At 42.4% G+C, this 21,702-nt stretch overlaps 1 protein-coding gene and 1 long non-coding RNA gene across 3 annotated transcripts in view; one reads left to right on the top strand and one right to left on the bottom strand.

Annotated features, from left to right (window-relative positions):
- Nucleotides 1-15,566, top strand: part of ATM (ATM serine/threonine kinase) — a 123,467-nt gene extending 107,901 nt beyond the window's left edge. For both annotated transcript variants that reach the window (XM_059418019.1, XM_059418010.1), the window contains exons 60-65: nt 1,755-1,920; nt 3,415-3,501; nt 6,749-6,863; nt 7,480-7,543; nt 12,913-13,049; nt 13,146-15,566. In XM_059418019.1, the coding sequence (XP_059274002.1) occupies nt 1,755-1,920; nt 3,415-3,501; nt 6,749-6,863; nt 7,480-7,543; nt 12,913-13,049; nt 13,146-13,329 (753 nt within the window). In that variant the 3' untranslated portion in view covers nt 13,330-15,566. The remainder of the gene's footprint in view (nt 1-1,754; nt 1,921-3,414; nt 3,502-6,748; nt 6,864-7,479; nt 7,544-12,912; nt 13,050-13,145) is intronic.
- Nucleotides 3,550-21,702, bottom strand: part of LOC132028720 (uncharacterized) — a 29,901-nt gene continuing 11,748 nt past the window's right edge. The window contains exons 2-3 of the long non-coding RNA XR_009407505.1: nt 5,634-5,712; nt 3,550-3,890 (exon numbers count right to left, since the gene is read on the bottom strand). This is a non-coding gene — a long non-coding RNA (uncharacterized LOC132028720). The remainder of the gene's footprint in view (nt 3,891-5,633; nt 5,713-21,702) is intronic.

Here is a 21,702-nt window from a genome sequence, read left to right as displayed (position 1 = left end):
TAACTAAAACCAAAAAACAGATAATAATTTTTATATAAAACTGATGGACCTTTTAAGACATTGGCCATATCACACTAGCCTCGTGGCCTGACGTTCACCCGGCCTGTCACAGTATGGACGGTATGGACGGTATGGACAGGACGTGTCCTTTCTCTGGACACTGCATGCTCATTACCCCATTTTAAAATGAGAGGAAGTTCAGAAATTGGACTTGCCCAGGTCAAGGAGCTAATGGTGGAGCAAGGATTTGAATCTTGTCTGTCCAACCCTAAAATGCGTTACTTTTCCTTTTACTGTGTTTTGTGATATGCAATTTTTAAACTGGGCGGCAGAGTGCCATCATGTAATGGACGGCGGTCCCGCGTACCATGCAGGCCCGGGGAGGAAGTGCTTCGTTCCCCTTGTGACGGGCAGGAGCGGAGTCAGATTCGGAAAGCTTCGGAGGGGAGTGGCCTTTGAGCCGAGATGACTGAGTTGGTTTTCTTTTTTTTTTTTTTTTTTTTTTTTTTTTTTTTTTTTTTTTTTTTTTTAAAGATTTTATTTATTTATTTGACAGAGAGAGATCACAAGCAGGCAGAGAGGCAGGCAGAGAGAGAGGAGGAAGCAGGCTCCCTGCTGAGCAGAGAGCCCGACGTGGGACTCGATCCCAGCACCCTGAGATCATGACCTGAGCCGAAGGCAGCGGCTTAACCCACTGAGCCACCCAGGCGCCCTGAGTTGGTTTTCTAAGCAGAAGGCACGCGCAGGCAAAGGGAAGGAGGCCTGCACAGGCAGATAGCTGAGGCCTCGGTTTTGAGAAGGAGATCAGTGAGACTAAAGCAGTAGTTGTTACTCAAAAAACGGAGGGTTGCTTCATGAAATGCTAAGAACTTGGTACTTTATCTTGAAAGCAGTAGAGAACCCTCGAGAAGGACAGCTATACCAGAGTTGCATTTTAGAGAAAGAATTCTTGAGCCCTGTGGGCTACATTTTTGAGAAGCTGACTAGAGGCACGACACGGGGGCCGTGAATGCAGACGAGCAGCAGTAGGAACGGGGAGTAGGGGTGCCTACAGAAATAGTGGGGAGGCAGGACTGATGGGGTTCGGTTACTGATTAGAAGTGGGGTTGGGGGAAAAGTCATCCGTGGTGCCCAGTGTTTGGGTGATGGGGGCTGGATGGAGGGCGTCTACAGTGTAGAAGACAGAAGTGGCTGAGGTTCCCTGAGGAGGAGAAGGGAAGAAGTCATTGGGGTTTGGCAGTGACCTGGGTGATGATGCTGAGGGGGCGGTGGGAGACGCAGGGCAGGCCGCAGTGTCAGGAAGGCAGCTTGGCCGGAGATGCAGCTGGGGGCGGCGGGCACAGGGAGACGCCGGAGGACAGATCTGAGGCGCGTCACCCATTCTGGCTTCCCTGTCTCCTCTTGCGCCCCTGGGGCTCTGTGACCTCAGACCATCAGGAGGTCTGGAGCCGGTTCTCCCTGTTCTGTGTTTGCTTCCGCATGGATAACAGAATCACTCCAGTGCGAAATGCATGAAAACAAACAACAGTCCCCACTGGTGTGTCTCCTTCCAGGAAGATTCACACTTGAGCCCTGAAGGGCTTACACCTTGTTACTGTCCCTGACCAGACCGCTGGCTGCTGGGTAGACACCACCTTGTTCATCTCTTTGTTGCCTCCGCATCCGTGGAGCTGTTTTCAATCCAAAAACTCTCATGGACATTAAAAGTAGTTAAACACAATATTGAGAACATTTTGTATTTGATCTTTTTAAAGGATGTGCAAAAGAAGTCTTTTGAAGAGAAATATAAAACGTTCATGGATGTCTGCCAAAAATTTCAGCCGGTTTTCCGTTACTTCTGCATGGAAAAATTCCTCGACCCAGCCGTTTGGTTCGAGAAGCGACTGGCCTACACTCGCAGCGTGGCCACTTCCTCTATCGGTAAATGCTCCGTTCCGCCATGTCGCTGGCCACTTTCTCAGTCACGGGGGGACGGTACCCAGGGAGCCCGTCAGCCAGGCCCCCCTCATCTTTCCACTGTCCTGCTTCTCCTCCGTCCCGGTTCTCAGCTTGTAACTCACCCTCCCGAGCTTCTGCAGGAAAGATTTCTCCTAATCCGGGGAGAGAAGACTGGCTTTTCTTTGTTCAGTAGTGAATATGGCGTATTTCCAATCTTCCCTCAATAGATTATTTTCTGAGATCACCTTTGGGAAATAATAAAACCCATGATAACTATATTTAACTTACCTCCTTTAACACTTGTTCTTTTGCACAGAATTCTGTTATCACTAAGTGACTGAATCTATTTTTTTAATTACTTTTCAGTGTTCCAGAAATCATTGTTTATGCACCACACCCAGTGCTCCATGCAATCCGTGCCCTCGATAATACCCACCACCAGGCCCCCCCAACCTTCCAACTCCCTCCCCTCCAAAACCCTCAGATCCTCAGAGTCCACAGTCTCTCATGCTTCGTCTCCCCTTCTAATGTTCCACAATTCACTTTTCCTTTCCTTCTCCCAGTGTCCTCCATGTTATTCCTTATGCTCCACAAATAAGCGAAACCATATTTAATCTATTTAATAGAATTTTATGTTTGGATTAGAAATCATGATATATATTCAAATACACAGTGCACACTACCTATTTTGGCCTTTTTTTAATTAGTAAGAGAATGGCACAGCTAGACGGGGCAGTTAACAAAAGCCTAGAGTATGAAAACTAATGTTGAATACCAGATATCTTCTAATCTATTAAATTTTAACTAATAACTAAGAAAGACCATCCCTCTATCATTTAGGCAGGGCCCAGGAAGACAGGGCCGTAGTCAGTCTCTGTACTGACCAAGTTCTAGGTCATTACAGAACCCTCTGCTGGGCCACAGTGAGAATCACTGATCTGATTCAGCTGATTCAGTTTGTAAAAAAGAAAGGAGACCCAGTTCAGGATCACGCCAGCCGGGCGCATGGGCGTCCTCATGCTGTTTTTCATTAGGTCACAAGCGTTCGGGCATGCCATCATCTATCTTCAAAACAGAAATGCAGTTTTCCCTGGACATAAGTCTGGTGAAATGAATTAATGATTAATTTGTGTTAAATTTAAAAGTATAGTCAAAATATTTGAGGGGATATAATGCCTTGCTAAATAATGGGTCTCAACTTGAACCACACTAATTTTCAAGGGATGACTATTTTTAAATGTATGCTTTTTTAGCACATCACCTAGAATTTGTAAAATGCAGTGTTAATGAAAACAGCTAACAAGATGCGATTAAGTCAAAGTGGTAGGTTATGTGCATATTCTGCTTGAAGCAGGCCAGAAGCCGACACTACTTAAGAGTCATGTTGTCAGTGGTAGCAGTAGAAATTATGGATGGATGTGTTCTAGAAATAGATGATCCCAGTGATTTCAGGTTGGTTTCTTTTTTTTTTCCCAGTTGGTTACATACTTGGACTTGGTGATCGACATGTACAGAATATCTTGATCAATGAGCAGTCTGCAGAGCTTGTACATATAGATTTGGGTGAGTAACAGAAGATCAGAAATGCATCTTTATTCTGTTTATTAAATATTTAGTCATAGAAATGATATCTGCCCCCAGGATGCTACAAGTGTGAGGGAGACAGACCAAAGTAATAAGTGTTTAAAAACAAAAACACACAAACACATGCTGGAGGGAATAGCTAACTCTGTTGAGATAATGAGTGGAACTTATTACAACAGGCGATATTTAAGCCAGGTCTTAGAAGAAAGGAAAGAAATCCAGACAGGAGAGAGCAAATCCAAAACGGGGACTCGTGGGGACGTAACCTGTAGGAGCGGTGAGGCGTCAGAGATGGCCAGAGTTGAGTAGCTGGAGGGGTAGCTTGGTATTAGACTGTAAAAAACCAGGCTCAGGGTTTCAACTTTAACCTGTGAGACAAGGGGAAGTAAAAGAAGATTTACTGAAGGAGGACATGATCCTCCTTCAGTAAATTTAATTTATTCCTGGAGAAATAACTTGGGGAGCAATACTGGGAGTGCTGAGACATGTTCGGGGCTCGTATCCTAGTTAAGACAATAGAGGACTCAGACGAAAGCTGTGGAGGTCAGGAGTCCGGCTGGGGCGCGTTTTTGCTGTAACCTGCAGCGGGGACGTTCGATGTTGGCTACGGTGGGAGAAGGGAAGCCGGGATAACCGACGTTTCTAGTGAAGGAACGTGGCAGGTTTTGTGGAGGAGGAGAAAGCGGGGAGTTCACTTTTGCATCTTGTTTTTAGGTTTTTTTTTTACAGAATTTATTTATTTATTTATTTATTTATTTTAAAGATTTTATTTATTTATTTGACAGACAGAGATCACAAGTAGGCAGAGAGGCAGGCAGAGAGAGAGGAGGAAGCGGGCTCCCTGCTGAGCAGAGAGCCTGATGAGGGACTCAATCCCAGGACCCTGAGACCATGACCTGAGCCGAAGGCAGAGGCTTAACCCACTGAGCCACCCGGCACTGTTTTTAGGTATTAATAGGACTTCCAGGTATAATGGGCGTTTAATACTTAGAGAAAGCAAAGGGCTTGAGCATAATGATAGAGCTGAGAACCTTCTGCTAGTAGATGTCATTTGAGGTCACTGGTCTTGAGGAGGTTCTGATCTTCTGTATCATCCTCGATAAAGAAGACTGAGGACAGAAACCTAAGGAATGCCAGCTTTGAAAAGCCTGAGTCAAAAAAAAATTCCTGACTTGAGGAATAACAAGTCACGGGAAAGAGAAGGCAGGGGTATCTTGGAAGGCGGCGAGGAGTGGGGGTCGGCAGGGGGACGGGAAGTTTCCATGAAGGAAGAAGTGCTCAGACTACAGGTCAGGTAAGGTGAGCACTGAAAACAGGCCTTTGAATTGAACAGTTAACCAGTGCTCACGGCTTAGGAAGTAATTTGGATAGAATGGAAGAGTGAGGGGCGCCTCAGTGGCTCAGTAGGTTAAGGCCTCTGCCTTCGGCTCAGGTCATGATCCCGGGATGGAGCCCTGCATCAGGCTCTCTGCCCTGCAGGGAGCCTGCTTCCCTCTCTCTCTCTCTGCCTGCCTCTCTGCCTATTTGTGATCTCTGTCAAATAAATTAAAAAAAATACTTTAAAAAAATGGGAGAGTGAGATTGCAGGAAGGTAAGGACGGAACAGGAGTTAGGAGGTGCAGCTGTCCACAGGAGGTCTAGAAGGACGGTAGAGGCATTCACTGCAGAGATGAGAGACATGCTTCAGCCTTTTTTTTGTTTTTTTTAGGTGTCTTTGTTGTTGTTGTTCATTTGCTTTTCTAAGAGGAGAGCGGAGTGAACATGTTCTATATTGATACGTTCTGTACTGAAAAGCTAGAGGAGAGAGACGGAGATCCTGAAATAGCGAGAGGAGTTCTGCGGCATATGGGGGTGCAGTTGGCTTTACACGGGAGGCACATGAGCTTTTCTCCTGAGAGGAGGAAAGGCTTGAGCTAGAGGGGAGAGAATGGGAGGGAAACAACATTTCCTCCTCTGTTTTCACTGAGCAAATGAAAGCATGCTTGCTGGCTGGGCGTCGGAGGGAGGGTAATTGGCCTTGTAAAAACAGTACGGGGCAAACGGGGCTCTATGGAGGGGAGACCCGAGCTGAGCGGAGATGGGGAACAGACGGCGCGCTGGTGCTCGCCTACCGCGAGGAGCCTGGTTTGCTGCGGAGCGACTTGAGTCTTCACGTGCGTCCTTCTAGCCTCCCTGGTGTGTCCGTGGTAGCTGCAGATGTGAGGCAGCAGTGAATGGACTAGGAAAGGAAGGGATCTCGCTGAGTTTAAAGTCTCTCTTAAAGATTTTTTTTCTTATTTATTTGACAGAGACACAGTGAGACAGGGGGAGTGGGAGAGGGAGAAGCAGGCTTCCTGCAGAGCAGGGAGCCCAGTGCGGGCCTTGATCCCAGGACCCTGGGATCATGACCTGAGCCGAAGGCAGACACTTAACGACTGAACCACCCAGGCACCCCGACAGACTCTTTAATAAGGGGGTAGAAGAGATTTCAGTTAGAATGTGGAATTTAAGATTTCAAAGAAGGTGTGGTATTAGGAAGTTAGAGTTCTGTTTTGTAGCACATGGAAGTCGCTGCTGAGAGAGTAAGATAGCGTTCCGTTAGAATAGAGGAGATGACATATATTACATGGTTTTTCCCTAGAATGAATTCAGTTATACGAAGTCACAAGAGTAATGACCGCTGGAGGCACAGAGTGGGTGGGAGGGACGTAGGCGAGTGTGACAGATCTTGGTGGTGATGGGAATATTCTGGACTTTGCCTGGATCAGTGTCCCTGTCCTGCCTGTGATACTGTAATGCATGGTTTTGCAAGATTGGGGAAAAATGAATAAAAGGTATAAAGGGAATTTTCTATTTTGTATATAGTATCTTATGAATGCATATCAATCTTTAGTTATCTCAGAATAAAAAGTTTCATTTAATAAAAAATTTTAATATATAACTATATGCATGTATACTTAAATACATAGAAATTAGGATTATAGGCATATTTTGCACTTCAAATCCTCATCACATTTCATTTTAAGAAATCACCCTTTAATCTAGAATTTCCCTATGTCTAGAAGTAGTTATGCTTTTTAAATTTGAGGTGCCTAACAGTGGCCCAGCAGAAAGAGAAAAACCACCATGAGTTCGGGTCCTATGCAGTCTCGGGCAGGTGATCTGGGGCCTTTGCGCAGCTCGCAGGCCCCAAGGGAGGGCAGTCGGTTTGCTCCGGAACCTGACCGTGCTCTACTGTTTACTTTAGGAGTTGCTTTTGAGCAGGGGAAGATCCTCCCGACTCCTGAAACGGTTCCTTTCAGACTCACCAGAGATATTGTGGACGGGATGGGCATTACTGGTGTTGAAGGAGTCTTTAGAAGGTAAGTGTCTAAAACAGATGGTATTTCATGTCAGCATTATTCAGATTATCGATTTCCATAGATTCTAGGGTTCACTGCTAAGTCACCTTTCTTCCTCAGGCCATCTGGGACCTCACCCCGCATCCCATACAGAGCTGTCCTTCCTTGCCCGCTCTGGAAGCAGCTTGCCTCCACCATTCATGCCTCTGTCCGCTGCTCAGAGCTCCTCAGGCGCCCACTGCTGGGCAGATAAGCTCTGCTCCAGGAGCATATGCTGGCTCAGTTCCTGCTGAAAGCACTTCGTAGGTCCCTGTCTTTTCCCAGGATTGGTCCATGTGCTCAGCTTTTACTAGAGTAGATTCTAGTCATGTGAACTAACAGTGGTCAGTGACCGAAAGCCATGTTTCATAGTAGTACTGTGTGTAATTTTAAAGCTTAGCTTACATTCACATAAATCATTACATTCCTTTCAAAAACATTTACTGAAAACCCAGTCTGCCTAATGTCGTGCTCTTTGATATTAATTTGGGAATCATTAACAAGAACAGTCTCGGCCCAGTATACACGAATAACAAGGATGAAGAGATGTTGGAAACACTGGTGTGTAACAAAATCCATTTTTGTAATGTGTTTGTAGATGCTGCGAGAAAACCATGGAGGTCATGAGAAGCTCTCAGGAAACCCTGCTGACCATAGTGGAGGTAAAGTAAAAGGAAATCTTGAATATTTTAAATCTTTTAAAAATTTTTAACTTACTGGGGCACCTGGGTGGCTCAGTGGGTTGAGCCTCTGCCTTTGGCTTAGGTCATGATCTCGGGGTCCTGGGATCGAGCCCCGCATCGGGCTCTCTGCTCAGCAGGGAGCCTGCTTCCCCCTCTCTAGGCCTACTTGTGATCTCTCTTTCCATCATATAAAAAAAAAATTTTTTTAAGATTTTATTTATTTAACTTATTTATTTGAGAAAGAGAGAGCAAGCACAAGCAGGGAGGAGGGCCAGAGGGAGATGGAGAAGCAGGCTCCCCACTGAGCAGGGAGCTTAATGCGGGGCTCCTTCCCAGGACCCCAGGATCACAGCCCGAGCTGAAGGGGGCTGCCTTACTGACTGAACTACCCAGCCACCCTGAAATCTTTATTTCTCTGCTGTTAGACTGTGTATCTTGTTAGGATGTCACTGATTTGAGGATCGGTGCTTTATGTTAATGTGGTGGGATGACGCCAGGCAGCAGGAGGGAGTGGGGTGTGCACATCAGGAAATAGTGGTTCAGAAATGCCTCCAGTCCTTCCAGGTTTGGGGGCATGTTACAGCATCGTAACTCATCTCTAGTATTTAATTCATAAACCGGGCAGGGACAGTTGTGTCTTCACTCTGTCCTGTGGCATAACTTGCTTTCAGAATGGTTTCCGTTGGGTTTTGGAGAGAAATCATTAAATTATATCGCCTTTACCCCAGCCCAGGTTCAGAATGTGTAATCACTGCCTCGTGTTGATCAGGAAGAAAGAAAAGGAAGTGATGCAGATTTCTAGTGCTTAATGGCATTAGCTCTACCCCAGAGAGAATTCTGTCCCTTAAAGCAATGACTCACCATGCTGGTGTGTGGGGCAAGAGATCAGGTGTTTCCTGCACAGGGAAACGTGGGCGGCGGAACACAGGGCTGACCTCACTTACAGTATCAGTGCTTATCCTCTAACCCCTGGTGCTCGGCGGGCTGTACTTGAGTATTACCTGCACAGCTCTTAAAAAATACTCACAAAAATACTCATTCAAACCATACTTCCAGGGGTAGGGCAGGGACATTTGTGTTTTTTGTTTTGTTTTGTTTTTGTTTTTTTTAAAGATTTTATTTATTTGACAGAGAGATCACAAGCAGGCAGAGAGGCAGACAGAGAGAGAGTGAGAAGCAGGCTCCCCGCCGAGCAGAGAGCCCGATGTGGGGCTCAATCCCAGGACCCTGAGATCATGACCCAAGCCGAAGGCAGCGGCTCAACCCACTGAGCCACCCAGGCGCCCCACATTTGTGTTTTTTTAAAAGCTTTTGCTATCCACTGGGTGGAGGCCAGGGATGCTGCTAACCATCCTATCACACACAGGACAGCCCCCTGTAGTAGAAATAGTAGCCAAAAATGTTAGTAGTGCTGGCACTAAGAAACCCTGCTCTAAAGTGGTGATGCAACATGGAGGCTTAAGTGGGTAGAAGAATAAATGAAACAAGATGGGATTGGGAGGGAGACAAACCATAAGTGACTCTTAATCTCACAAAACAAACTGAGGGTTGCCGGGGGGAGGAGGTTTGGGAGAAGGGGGTGGGATTATGGACATTGGGGAGGGTATGTGATTTGGTGAGTGCTGTGAAGTGTGTAAACCTGGTGATTCACAGACCTGTACCCCTGGGGATAAAAATATATGTTTATAAAAAATAAAAAATAATAATAAAAAAAAAAAAAAAAAAAGAAACCCTGCTCTAGCTTAATCAGTCTGTAGTCCTTTATTGTTTTCATTCAGCTTCTGTTTTGATAGTAAGATTCAAATCATTTTTTGAAGTACTCTGGTTCTTACTTGAATTTAAAATTCACAAATATGACTCCTAACAGAGCCCCTAGTGTTTGAAATAATTTGTGTTGTTTCTCTACTGAAACCCAAGATGGCCATATAGGCTCCTTGTAGTACTAGAAGCCTCCATCCTTTTCATTATTTGATTAATAAAATGTACCTCCCTGTGGGTTCAAACCTAAGCCATCATCACCTTCATATAGACTGCTGCTATAAGCAGAAGACATCACACACAAACCTAACGGTAACCACAAATCAAAAACCGGTAATAAACATGCAAAAAGAAAGAAATCCAAGCATATCATTAAACTAACAACCATGAAAGAGAGACAGAAAACGATCAGAGAAAAACTACAAAACCACCACAAAACAAGTAACAAAATGGCAATAAATATCTATTAGTAATTACTTTGAATGTGAATGGACTAAAAGCTTCAATCAAAAGTCACAGGATGACAGAATGGATAAAAAAAAAAAAACAAGACCCATCTATATGCTACCTACAAGAGACTAACTGCAGACCTAAAGGCACCTGCAGATTCAAAGTGAGGGGATGAAGAACCATCTTCATGCTAATGAAGGTCAAAAGAAAGGGGAAGTAGCAATATTTATATTGGACAAAATAGACTTTAAAACAATGACTGTAAAAATAGACAAAGAAGAACACGGTATAATAATAAAGGGGACAGAGGGCGCCTGGGTGGCTCAGTCAATTAAGCGTCTGCCTTCAGCTCAGGTTATGATCTCCATGTCCCGGGATTGAGCCCCATATCAGGCTCCCCGCTCCATGGGGAGTCTGGTTCTCCTCCCCATTTGTGCTCTCTGTGTCTCAAATAAATAAAATCTAAAAAAAATAATGATAATAATAAAGGGGACAATCCAGGATGAAGGTATACAAAATTGTAAATATTTATGCACCCAGCATGGGAGTAACCAAATACATAAGACAGTTAATAAGAAACGTAAAGGAACTAATGAATAGTAATACAATAGCAGGGGATTTTAACACCCCTCTTACATTTATGGACCAACCTTTGAAACAAGATCAACAAGGAAACAGTGGCTTTGAATGACCAGCTGGATCAGATGGACTTAACAGATATATTCAGAACATTCCACCCTAAAATAGCAGAATCCACATTATTTTCAAGTCACATGGAACATTCTCCAGAACAGATCACATATTAGGCCATAAAACAAGTCTCAACAAATTAAAAAAGAATGAGGTTATACCATGCATCTTTTCTAACCACAATGCTAAGAAACTGTAAGTCAACCACAAGAAAAAAATCTGGAAAGGCCATAAATACATGGAGATTATGTAACATGCTACTTAAACAATGAATGGGTCAACCAAAAAAATCAAAGAAATCAAAAAGTACATGAAAACACAATGGTAAAAAATCTTGTGATCAGCAAAAGCATTTCTCAGCGGAAGCTTATAGCAATACAGGCCTACCTCAAGAAGCAAGAAAAATCCCAAACAACCTAACCTGAACACCTAAAAGAGTTAGAAAAAGTACAAACAAAACCCATACCAGTAGAAGGAAAGAAATAATAAAAAGTAGAGCAGAAATACATGAAATAGAAGCTTAAAAAAATAAAGATAAGTGAAACCAGGAGTCGGTTCCTTGAAAAGATCAACAAAATGGATAAACCTCTAGCAAGACTCATCAAAAGAAAAAAGAGAAAGGACTCAAAATCACAAATAAAGGAGAAATAACCCAGAAACACAATTATAAGAATATTACGAAAAACTATGCCAACAAATTAGACAACCTGGAAGAAATGGGTAAATTCCTAGAAGCACCTACCAAAACTGAAGCAGGAAGAAGTAAAAAATTTGGACAGACTGATTACCAGCAAGAAATTGTTGGGAGTTTTTGATGACTGATTCAAATAAAACTCCAGGACCAGATGGCTTCTCAAGGGAATTCTCCCAAACATGTAAAAAAGAATTAATACCTGTTCTCGAACTATTTCAAAAAATAGGAAAGAAAGGAAAACTTCCAGAGTCCTTGTATGAGGCCAGTATCACCCTGACACCAAAACCTGATGAACATAAAAAAAAAAAAAGAGAGAGAGAACTACAGGCCAATATCCCAGATGAACATAGAGGCAGAAACCTTCAACAGAATATTAGCAAACTGAATCCATCTAGCATTACATTAAAAAAATCACTCACCATGTGGTCAAGTGGGATTGATTCCGGGTATGCAAGAGTAGTTCAGTATTGCAAATCAATCAAAGTGAGACGTTGATAAGAGAAAGGGTAAAAATCTTATTATAATTTCAGTAGACACAGAAAAAAGCATTTCACAGAGTATAATATCCATTCATGATGAAATCCCTCAGCAAAGTAGTTTAGAGGGAACAGACCCAACATCATAAAGGCCTGATATGAAAACCCACAGCAAACATCATCCTCAATAGGGAGAAACAGAGCTTTCCCTCTACAGTCGAACTAGACGAGGATGCCCACTCTCACCACTTGTATTCAACATAGTCCTGGAAGTCCTAGCCACAGCAGTCAGACAACAGAACGAAAAGCATCCAACTTTGTAAGGAAGAAGTAAACTTTCACTGTTTGCAGATGACATGATACCAAAAACAGAAAACCCAAAAGATTCTACCAAAAACTAGTAGAGCTGATAAATGAATTCAGTGAAGTTGCAGAACAGAGTCAGTGTGCAGAAATCTGCAGGTGAGCAGACGTTCCACTTTGTGCTTCCACCGTTTTTGTGTTTTTTCGGTACTTCCGTAGGCTGGGACCATGTTTCATTCTAGGCCATGTCCTGCACCAGCAGTACCAAAATCTGCCTGCTGTTTCATGCTGTTCCGGGCAACCGCCAGGGACACGAAAAACTGGGGGCAGTGACTTAGAATATATGCACTTTGTGCCAAGTTCCAGTGTTACCATGTGACGTGGCTTTAGAGTTGAGAGATCCAGACCAGATTCACCCACAAAAGGGACCTTGGGTTGGGAGGAGCCTTCAATAGAGTATACCCTTTGTTTTCGCCAGTGGAATTTAGAACTCATTGAGAGAAGAAGAAAAAGCCTTAAGAATAGAAATCCAAATGTTAGCTTTATTGCTGGTAAAATGATGGGTGAAATGGCCTAGGCTCGCTGCCGCCGGCCATGTGGTCAGTGGTCAGCTCCCACAGCTGACCTCTCAGTTGGCATAGCCTACCCTTGTGCAGGACCCTAGTGGTGAAAAGGGGGAGAGAAGGAAAGGACTATTCCTGAGCTCTTTTCAAAAGAGTTGAAAAGAGCTCAGGAATTCCTAGTCAGGAAACTGAAGGTCAAGGGATGTCCCCAGCCCCACTCAAGGAGGGGAATGGATTCGGAAAGGGAGAAGCATCCCAGAGCATTATGCTAGCCCAGTGTCCTCCACAAGCAAACAAAGTACCTCGTTGGGTTAAACCCCCAGTCACCTACCATTCGACCAGCCCGTGCTATTTTATCACCCTGGTTCCTCTGTCATCGGAAAGCATAGCGGTCTTCTGATACATTCTGTCCAGGTTCTCCTCTACGACCCCCTGTTTGACTGGACCATGAACCCGCTGAAGGCTCTGTATTTACAGCAGAGGCCGGAGGACGACACTGAGCTGCAGTCCACTCCCGCCGGAGAGGACCAGGAATGCAAACGCAATCTCAGGTGAGCCGTCTGTTACCAGCGAGGGCCTGCTGGCCTTCCTGTCCCCAAGGCCCGTGACCTGTCTCACCTCACCACAACCTGTATGTTTGTCCTTAGTGACACTGACCAGAGTTTCAACAAAGTAGCGGAACGCGTCCTGATGAGACTGCAAGAGAAACTGAAAGGAGTGGAGGAAGGAACGGTGCTCAGTGTCGGGGGCCAGGTGAACCTGCTCATACAGCAAGCCATGGACCCCAAAAATCTCAGCCGGCTCTTCCCAGGATGGAAAGCTTGGGTGTGAGCTAGCATATGAATTTCCTTTCCGCTCAATCTTTCCAAATTATACTGTGGCTTTCATTTTTAACCCAACCAACAGACTCTGAATAGGTCTTAATATTTAACCAAGCGAACTATTTACTGTGTTTTTAAAAAAATGTTTAATACTTGACTCAGTCACATAAAGAGGAGTTGAAAGTCTCAAGGAAAATCTCCTCTCTCAAATTTTAGAAATAAGTGGCATTCCTGCTCTACTTCTAGGCTAAGCATTTGTTTTTTCTTCTCAAGTACATGCCTGTATTGTTCAGTAAAATCCCTGATAGAGGCTTTAGCCAAAAATGGAAGCAGTTGGAGGGCGGAGCATCACTGACAGTGTTTGCTCAAATACAGAAACTGCTGGACTGAGGTAGCTTTTAATTAACACTTTTTTCAGATATTGTATATGAATGATAAATTATTTGATACTCATTTATAAAAGGAAGAAAAAAACTTTAAAATTGTAACCATCTATATTTCATGGTAAAGCCACATTAAAAATAGACAGTGTTGAAAGCAAGTTAGTACTTAAGAAATATGTCTGGATTTTCAGTTGGAAGATCACCCATTGTTACTGAATAATGAAGCTGTTACATTACAGAGAACACATTTCTAAGACATAGTATGGTTTCTCTTCTTAAAAATGTATATTGGGTCTTTTCATTCTGTTCTTTTAAACCCTTCTGTGCTTTCTCTCTGATGACTTTATATCTCTTCTAGTTTATAAATTCTCTCGTCAGCTGTGTATAATCTTTTTAGACTGTTCACATGTTTCTTTTTTCAAAAATGATTTTTCATTTCAGGGTGCCTTCCTGCATGGCTCAGTCGGGTAAGCGTCTGCCTTTGGCTCAGGTCATGATCCTGGGGTCCTGGGATGGAGCCCCACATTGGGCTCCTCCCTCTCCCCCCGCTCATGGTTTCTCTCTTAAGAGAGAAATAAATTCTTCTTAAAAAAATTGTTTTTCTAAGAGCCCCTACATTATATCAAATTCCTATTGTTTGTATCTGTCAAATCTTTTATTTGGTGAAATGTTTATCCATGTATTTTGTAATTTTGGAGGGTGAGCTTCAACCAAGGCTTTCTCTGTGGAAATCTTGAGTGACCTGGGTTAAGAATTCATTCCGGAGAAGTTTTCTGGAGAACTCTTCTTAAAATTATTGTTTTGCATTTCAAATTATAAACCTATCCTGGTATATCTTTTTCTTGTACACTGCCTAAATGAAGATTTGGTATGTGCAGGAAGTTTTATTACTATAGTAAATCAGGGGATTGTAATAAACAAAGTCTTTAAGAAAGCCTTGAAATCTTTGTAGATGGAATAAGAAATTACTAGTTAGATGACAATACAGGTATATGAATTTGTAGCTGATTCTTGTTAGTTGATGTATGCAATTCTATAACATTAATCTTCTCATCAGCCTGGAGGTATGCCGTAAGTTTCCTGTCCTATTTCCAAATATTCTTAATAATAGTTTTGAAAAGTTGGCCAAATTTGCAGATAACAAATCTAGGAGGAATAGCTAATCACAGGTGATAGAATTAAAGATTTTGACAGGAACATGGTCTAGAAATGGATAGTTTTTTAAAGTATTAATTACTCAATGTGTTGTAAGCTAGGTGCCCTCCATACCTTCTCTGTAGCATATCATGGCACGTTAGGTTATTCCAGCTTGCAGCTGGAGGAAGTGAAGTTTAGAGAAATGAGTAACTTGTCCAAGACCAGAATATAGTACACTGAAGGTACACGGGTAATAAGGAAAAGAATCTAGGCTTCACCAGTCAGTTCAGTGCGAACCAAGTACAGCAGCTACCAGATAGGCTAATACATCGTAGACCGAGAACAGTGTTGTCTGGATTCAGGGAGATCATCGCCCTGACACCTCTCTCTGCTGGTCATCCCACCGCACGGTGTCTTCTTCCAGTACACATTTAGAAAATATAGGCACTTAGAAATGCTGATGATTTAAATATTCTATAAAGGAAGTCAAAGCAGAGAGGGAAAAAGTCTGGATTTCTTATTTGCAATAGGCAGTTCTTTAAAAAAGTAAGAAAGTATACGGACTTGAAATATAGAAAAATGTGCCATTTCAAATATTTTTTTTGCACTTTAATGAAATTGTATATTTTCTGTAGGTTTATTTTAGTACCATCAAATGTATTTCTTTACTACACTCTTACCAGAATCTGGTTCCACTATTCCCTGTTTTTGAATAAATAATTGTAAAAGAAAATATGTGCTAAGACTCATTTATTTGATTCGGATGTTTGAATGTTGTGAGTGTTGTGTGTGCCCGGCCCAGGCTGGTTCCCAGGAAGGCAGCGGTGAGCACGGCAGGGCAGTCGACCCTTGAAGAGTCTGCAGTTTGGGGCAGACCTGCCACTTCCAGGCCTGGGTCAGCTGCGAAGCTGCCACCACAACCAGCCCAGGGGGCTGCGTCTCAGTCTAACCTGCCTGCTGGTCTCGCTTACCTGCCCCATCACATAAAGGCAAATAGATAGATGTTCCTTGTTTGGACCCAGAGAGTGATCTAGTTCACATTTCTAAAGTCTGAAAGATACCTTCTGGGATATGACAGATACAAAGGTCCTGATATTCTGAATGTGAAGTAAACATTCCATAATATTTATCATTTCTTAAATAAATTCAGTCCTTCAGAGTATCAGGCTCTTATTTCTGTAAAAATGAATTTTGCATAAATACCACAGAGTCAGATTTTTATAAAATTTAGATTCAGAATTTGGTGAGGAGGGAGAAAATCTTATACACTGAAAATTATTTCCTAAAAAATTCTGTAACTTGCCCATGAGGTACAGCATGCATAAGATTTCTAATGCAGCAATATGTAAAAAGGTGTACTTTGTGCACTTAGGCACAGTTTGTAATTATAAAGCAGTGTTTCTCGGGGGTGATTTTGCTTCCTGACTCCGCACCCTCACAGAAGACATTTCACAGTGTCTGAAGGGATTTTTTGCTGTCACTCCCATGGGGAGAGCATGGGACACTAACACACAGTATTGAAAGTGAAGGTCAGTGTTTCCAAACTGGCACAGAAACGTGTAGGAGAGAAATGCTCATGATTTTCCTTGGCTCTTGCCATGTGGTAAGTGTGTGTGCACCACTTGTCTTCAAATAAAGTGTGGCTCAGCATTTTTTAACTGTGGTAAAATATGCATAACTTGACCAGCCTTGACTAGTTTCTTAAGTGTACAGCTCAGTAGTGCTAAGTGCATTCAGTGTCGTGCAGCTCGTCCCCCGTGCCCTTCCCCCTGCACAACGGAAACCGTACGACCAGTCCACAACTCCCCAGTAAACCTCCCCTGTGGGTGGCCTTGGCAACCACTGTTCTAATTTCTGTTCCTAGCTACCTCCTATGAGTAAAATCATACAATATTTGTGTTTTTGTGACTGGCTTATTTCATGAACATAATGACCTTAAGTTTCATTCATGTATGTCAGAATTTCCTTCCTTTTTCAAGACTGAATATTCCATTGTATGTATATACCATTTCTTTTACCCATTTATCCATCAATGGACACGTGGGTTGCTTTCCCTTTTGGCTATTATGAATAATGCTATGAATATGGCTGTACAAACCTCTCTTAATATACCAAAAGTGGGACTTCTGGATCCTGTGGTAATTAAATATTTTTTTGAGGAACTATCATACTACTTTCCATAGCAGCTACACCATTTTACGTGCTTATCACCAGTGTACAAGGGCTCCAATATCCACATCTTCATCAACACCTCGTTTGTTTTTGTTTTTATAGTAGCCATCCTAATGGGTATGGCTGAGTCATTCTTAGAAGTAATAGAAGTACTGTATACTTTATACAAATCCGATGAGGGCCATTGCAAGAACTAACAAGTTCTATGCAGGAATACAAGCAGAAACCCTAGCCCTAACCCAGCAGAAGTCAGGGGTTTTATTATATGCAGAGGACTCAACTACCAATTACCAGGCACATACCCTAACACCTAACTCTAACCCCTAAATTTAACTCGAACACGAACCCTTACACTCTGGAGAAGTCTCAACTGCAAAACACCAGGCACACACCCTGACTCTAACCCTAGACCTGAAGACAGTGGCTTCCTGAGCACACAATAAGAAGAGCTGAGAAGCAGCCTAGTTATCCTGGAGAGGAGCCCAAACATTTAAGTATCGGTAGTATTTCTTAAAATGGTTGGGAAGGTAGAGGTCAAAAGGACCAACTGAATATGTATTTAAAGAGTAGTTAGAGCCCCACATCCCTCCTTGCCTCAGTGGATGGCTGCTACATTTATTCTCGTGCCAGCAGAAGTCTGGGATTTTATTCTCTGGAGAGATCTCTGAAATGCAGGATACCAGGTACATAACCTAATCCCTCACCCTACTCCTAACACTAACCATAACCCTAACTCTCAGGAGAGATCTCTAAACTGCAAAATACCAGGTACATACCCTAACTCTGACCCTAGAGCTGAGAGAGTAAGTTTTATTTTTTTTAATTTTTTTTTAAAGATTTTTTAATTTATTTGTCAGGAAGAGAGAGGGAGAGAGAGCGAGCACAGGCAGACAGAATGGCAGGCAGAGGCAGAGGGAGAAGCAAACTCCCTGCGGAGCAAGGAGCCCGATGTGGGACTCGATCCCAGGACGCTGGGATCATGACCTGAGCCTAAGGCAGCCGCTTAACCAACTGAGCCACCCAGGCGTCCCGAGAAAGTAAGTTTTAGAAGCAAAATATATTCTCCAACTCAACAATTTTGAAACCAGATTCTGAGTACTGTTGTTAGCTTTGCTAGTAGATTTTAATATTAGCTTACTTGAAAACTACCCTAAATGTTCCTTGGTGGTATATACAGTGTTTGAATATTCACTGCAGACTTATAAATCTTTGTAAATAATGCTGAACTTAATATTTTTTAAAAGACTTACTTATTTTAGACAGAGTGGACAAACACGAGCGAGAGAGGGGCAGATGGAGAAGGGAGAGAGAGAATCTTAAGCAGACTCCATGCTGAGTGTGGGGCCTGATACGTGGCTCGATTTCACAACCCCGATATGACCTAAGCCGAAATCAAGAGTCAGATAATTAACGAACTGAGCCACATAGCTGCCCCTAAACTTAATATTTTTAAAAAAACGTTTTTAAGGTGTGCATGGTTATAAGAGTTGTAAATATTTTAAGAGAAAAATGGGTAATCAGTCAACTGGTTACAAATTTAAGGGTAAACCCAACATGGAAAGTGGATTTCATATGCCTCTCAAACATATTCATCACATGAAACACAATGAAAATAACCCTGATGAATCAATGCCTTCTACTTCTAAGGAAGAAGTAACACCAGTGCTACTCAAATTACCTTTATATCAAAAACTACAAGAGTTAACAAGGAAACCGAAGACCAATATCATGAACACGGGGCACAGATTAGTAAATCAATTACATCAATATGAGGGGAAAAAAAAAAAAAGACTGTACATCATGACCAAATCACATTATTCCAGAAATACCAGGGTGGCTTAGTATTTGAAAATCAAGGTTAATGAACTAACAAAGAAAAACCAGATGATCATGTCAATAGATGCAGAAAAAATATGTGACAAAATTCAACATTTGTGATAATTCATCAAATTAGGAACAAAAGGAACTTTTCAACTTAATAAAGGCCATCTATGGAAAACACAGCTTGTGTCACACTTAACGGTGAAAGACTAAATGTTTTCTCCCTAAGAGGAGGAACAAGGTAAGGATGCTGCTCTTACTAGTTCTGTTCAATAATGTACTGGAGTTTGTACCCATGCAGTAGAGCAAAAAAAAGAAAGAAAAGACAGTTTAAAAGGAAATACAATGATCTTCCATTTACAGATGACATGATTATCTATGTAGAAAATCCTCAAGATTCTATATATTAAAAAGTCTAGTGAGTTTAACAAGATCACATGATAAAGGTCATTATACAAAACATCAACAATATTTCTGTATACCAGTGTCAGTGTCCAGACTAGGCCCAAGATGGAGTCACTTATTCTACATCCCACATCAGCAAACCAAAACATCCTAGTTTCTATGCTCAGCAATCCCAGAAAAGGAATGCCCAGACCAACCAACTAGCATTTGCTTCCTCAGCCTAAGTTACTTAACCAAGGTCCAAGTCTTCCCTTTTCTCCATATGAAAAGTAATCCTATTTTAACCAATTAAGTGCCCAGTGTAACTTCCTTGCTCCTGCTCACCTTGGTCTATGAAATCTCTTGCTTTGTAAGAAGCTCCTTTCCATTTTCTAGACTGGATGCATCCCAATTCATCAATTGCTAAATGAAAGTCAATTATATCAGGAAATAAAATATCTGTAAAACTTTCCTATACCACCAGTAATGAACAGTTTGAAAAGGAAATTAAAAAACAATAATTAAAATTTAAAAACCATTCTCAAAAACATGAAATAGCTGGGCATAATTTTAATAAAATATGTGAAGTACCTGTATGCTGAAATTTATAAAACATTAATGAGAAAACAAAGGCCTGAATATATACAGAGAGAGGTACTGTGTTCATGGATTGGGAGACTCAGTATTGTTAAGATAGCAATTCTCCCTGAATGGATACATGCATGGGATCAATGCAATCCTATCAAAATGCAAGCAAGCTTTTTTTCTCTCTTTTTTCTTTTGGAGCTTAAAATCTATGTAGAAATGCAAAGGAAATAAAAAGCGTAAACAATTTTAGAAAGGAAAACAACAAAACAAAACCTGTTGAAAGACTTAAAGCCATAGTAACAAATACAGGTGGCATTGTCATAAAGATGAGACACACAGATTAATAGAGCAGGATAAGGAATCTGGGAACGGGCCCTCGTATATGACTAAGTGATTTCTAGCAAAGTCTTCAAGGTAATTTAATTGGGAAAGGATAGTATTTACAAAACAAAACCCCCAAAACAAAAAACATATCCATATGCATCCCTCTCCCCTCCCAAATTTCAAATCTTCTCTCCCACTATATACAAAAGATTTCATAGAGGAGTCCCTAAAGCACTGGCCATAAAAGGAAAACAATGGTAATCTGGGCTTTATTAAAATGAAAACCTTTTTCTCCTTAAAAGACATTAGGAGGATGAAAACACCATCCTTGCCTGCCAAGCCAGTATCAGATAAAGGATTTGCTTTTAGAACATATCTTTTGAAACCTTTTAACCCAATAAGGAAATAAACGATCTAATTTGAAATTGGCAAGACCTTAAAAACCACCTTACCGAGAAAAACATCCGATTGGGAAATAAGCACATTAAAGACCCTCACATCTTAAGTCATTCAGGAAATGCAAAAACTAAAATCACAATGAGATGCCTTCAGTATACATGCACTAGATACTTAAATTAAAACATCTGACAACACAAAACAACAAAATATGAGTGGAACAACCCAAACTTGTTCTTTGCTGATAGAAATACAAAATGGTACAGGCACTTTAAAAAACTGATTCTTGAGTTTAACAGGAGGGAGGATGGCCAAGTAGGAGGATCTGGACTCCACTCATTCCACAGACACACCAAGGTAACAGCTGTATGTATTGCAACTAACTCTGAGAATGACCCAAGGACGGGCACAACGGGTTTATTAAAGCTAATCTGGGACAGACTGCCACACCGAAAAAGGAAGGAGTGATGGAGAAAAGGGTGGGAACCACCCCCCAACCCCACCCCCCACCCTAAGCAATTAACAAAAAACAGGAGGGACATCACACGCAAGGACAGGTGGGGAATCAGCCCCCACACTGGGCATCCCTGGCAATGAGAACCTGCGATGAGGAAGATGAGCTCCCATGATACCTGGCTTGAAAACCAGTGGAGCTTAACTCTGGTAAGTTTAAAAATCAGTGGATCTCAACTTCAGAAGTTTTAAATATCAGCAGGCTTCACGGTGGGAGAGTGTGAGGGCAACAAGGAACAGTCCTTACCCTTAAAGAGCCAACATCTAATTAACTCTGCCCAAGAGACAGCACAGCAGCAGCAATTTGAAAAGTGCCTAAGACATACATGAAGGAGAACATGTGCCAAAGGGGCAGGGATCTGTAGACTTCTCCAGGAACAAAAATGCTTATGGGTGTCATTCTAATCTCCTTCCCCAGCCTAGGTAGCCAGAAGCTTGTAGGCGCCAACACTAACATTCTCTACCTGGCTTACAAAGTATGCCCTGCCTCTGTGCGTCCCCCTGCAGACCTACCCCACCCTGTCTACGCAGAGCAGCTTTGGCTCCACCACACCCTGCAGGCAGCCATGGCCGGGACCAGCATCACTCCAAAGTGACCCCTGCCCTGTAAAGCAGATAACCACACAGACCAGTGTGCCCCCTGTTACAGCAGCCTGGCTCCTTGG

This window comes from Mustela nigripes, chromosome 1 (assembly GCF_022355385.1).
Source record: "Mustela nigripes isolate SB6536 chromosome 1, MUSNIG.SB6536, whole genome shotgun sequence".
In the NCBI taxonomy this organism is placed as follows: Eukaryota; Metazoa; Chordata; class Mammalia; order Carnivora; family Mustelidae; genus Mustela; species Mustela nigripes.
The sequence above is the reverse complement of the archived record's forward strand: the minus strand, read 5'-3'. Positions and strand labels throughout refer to the sequence as shown.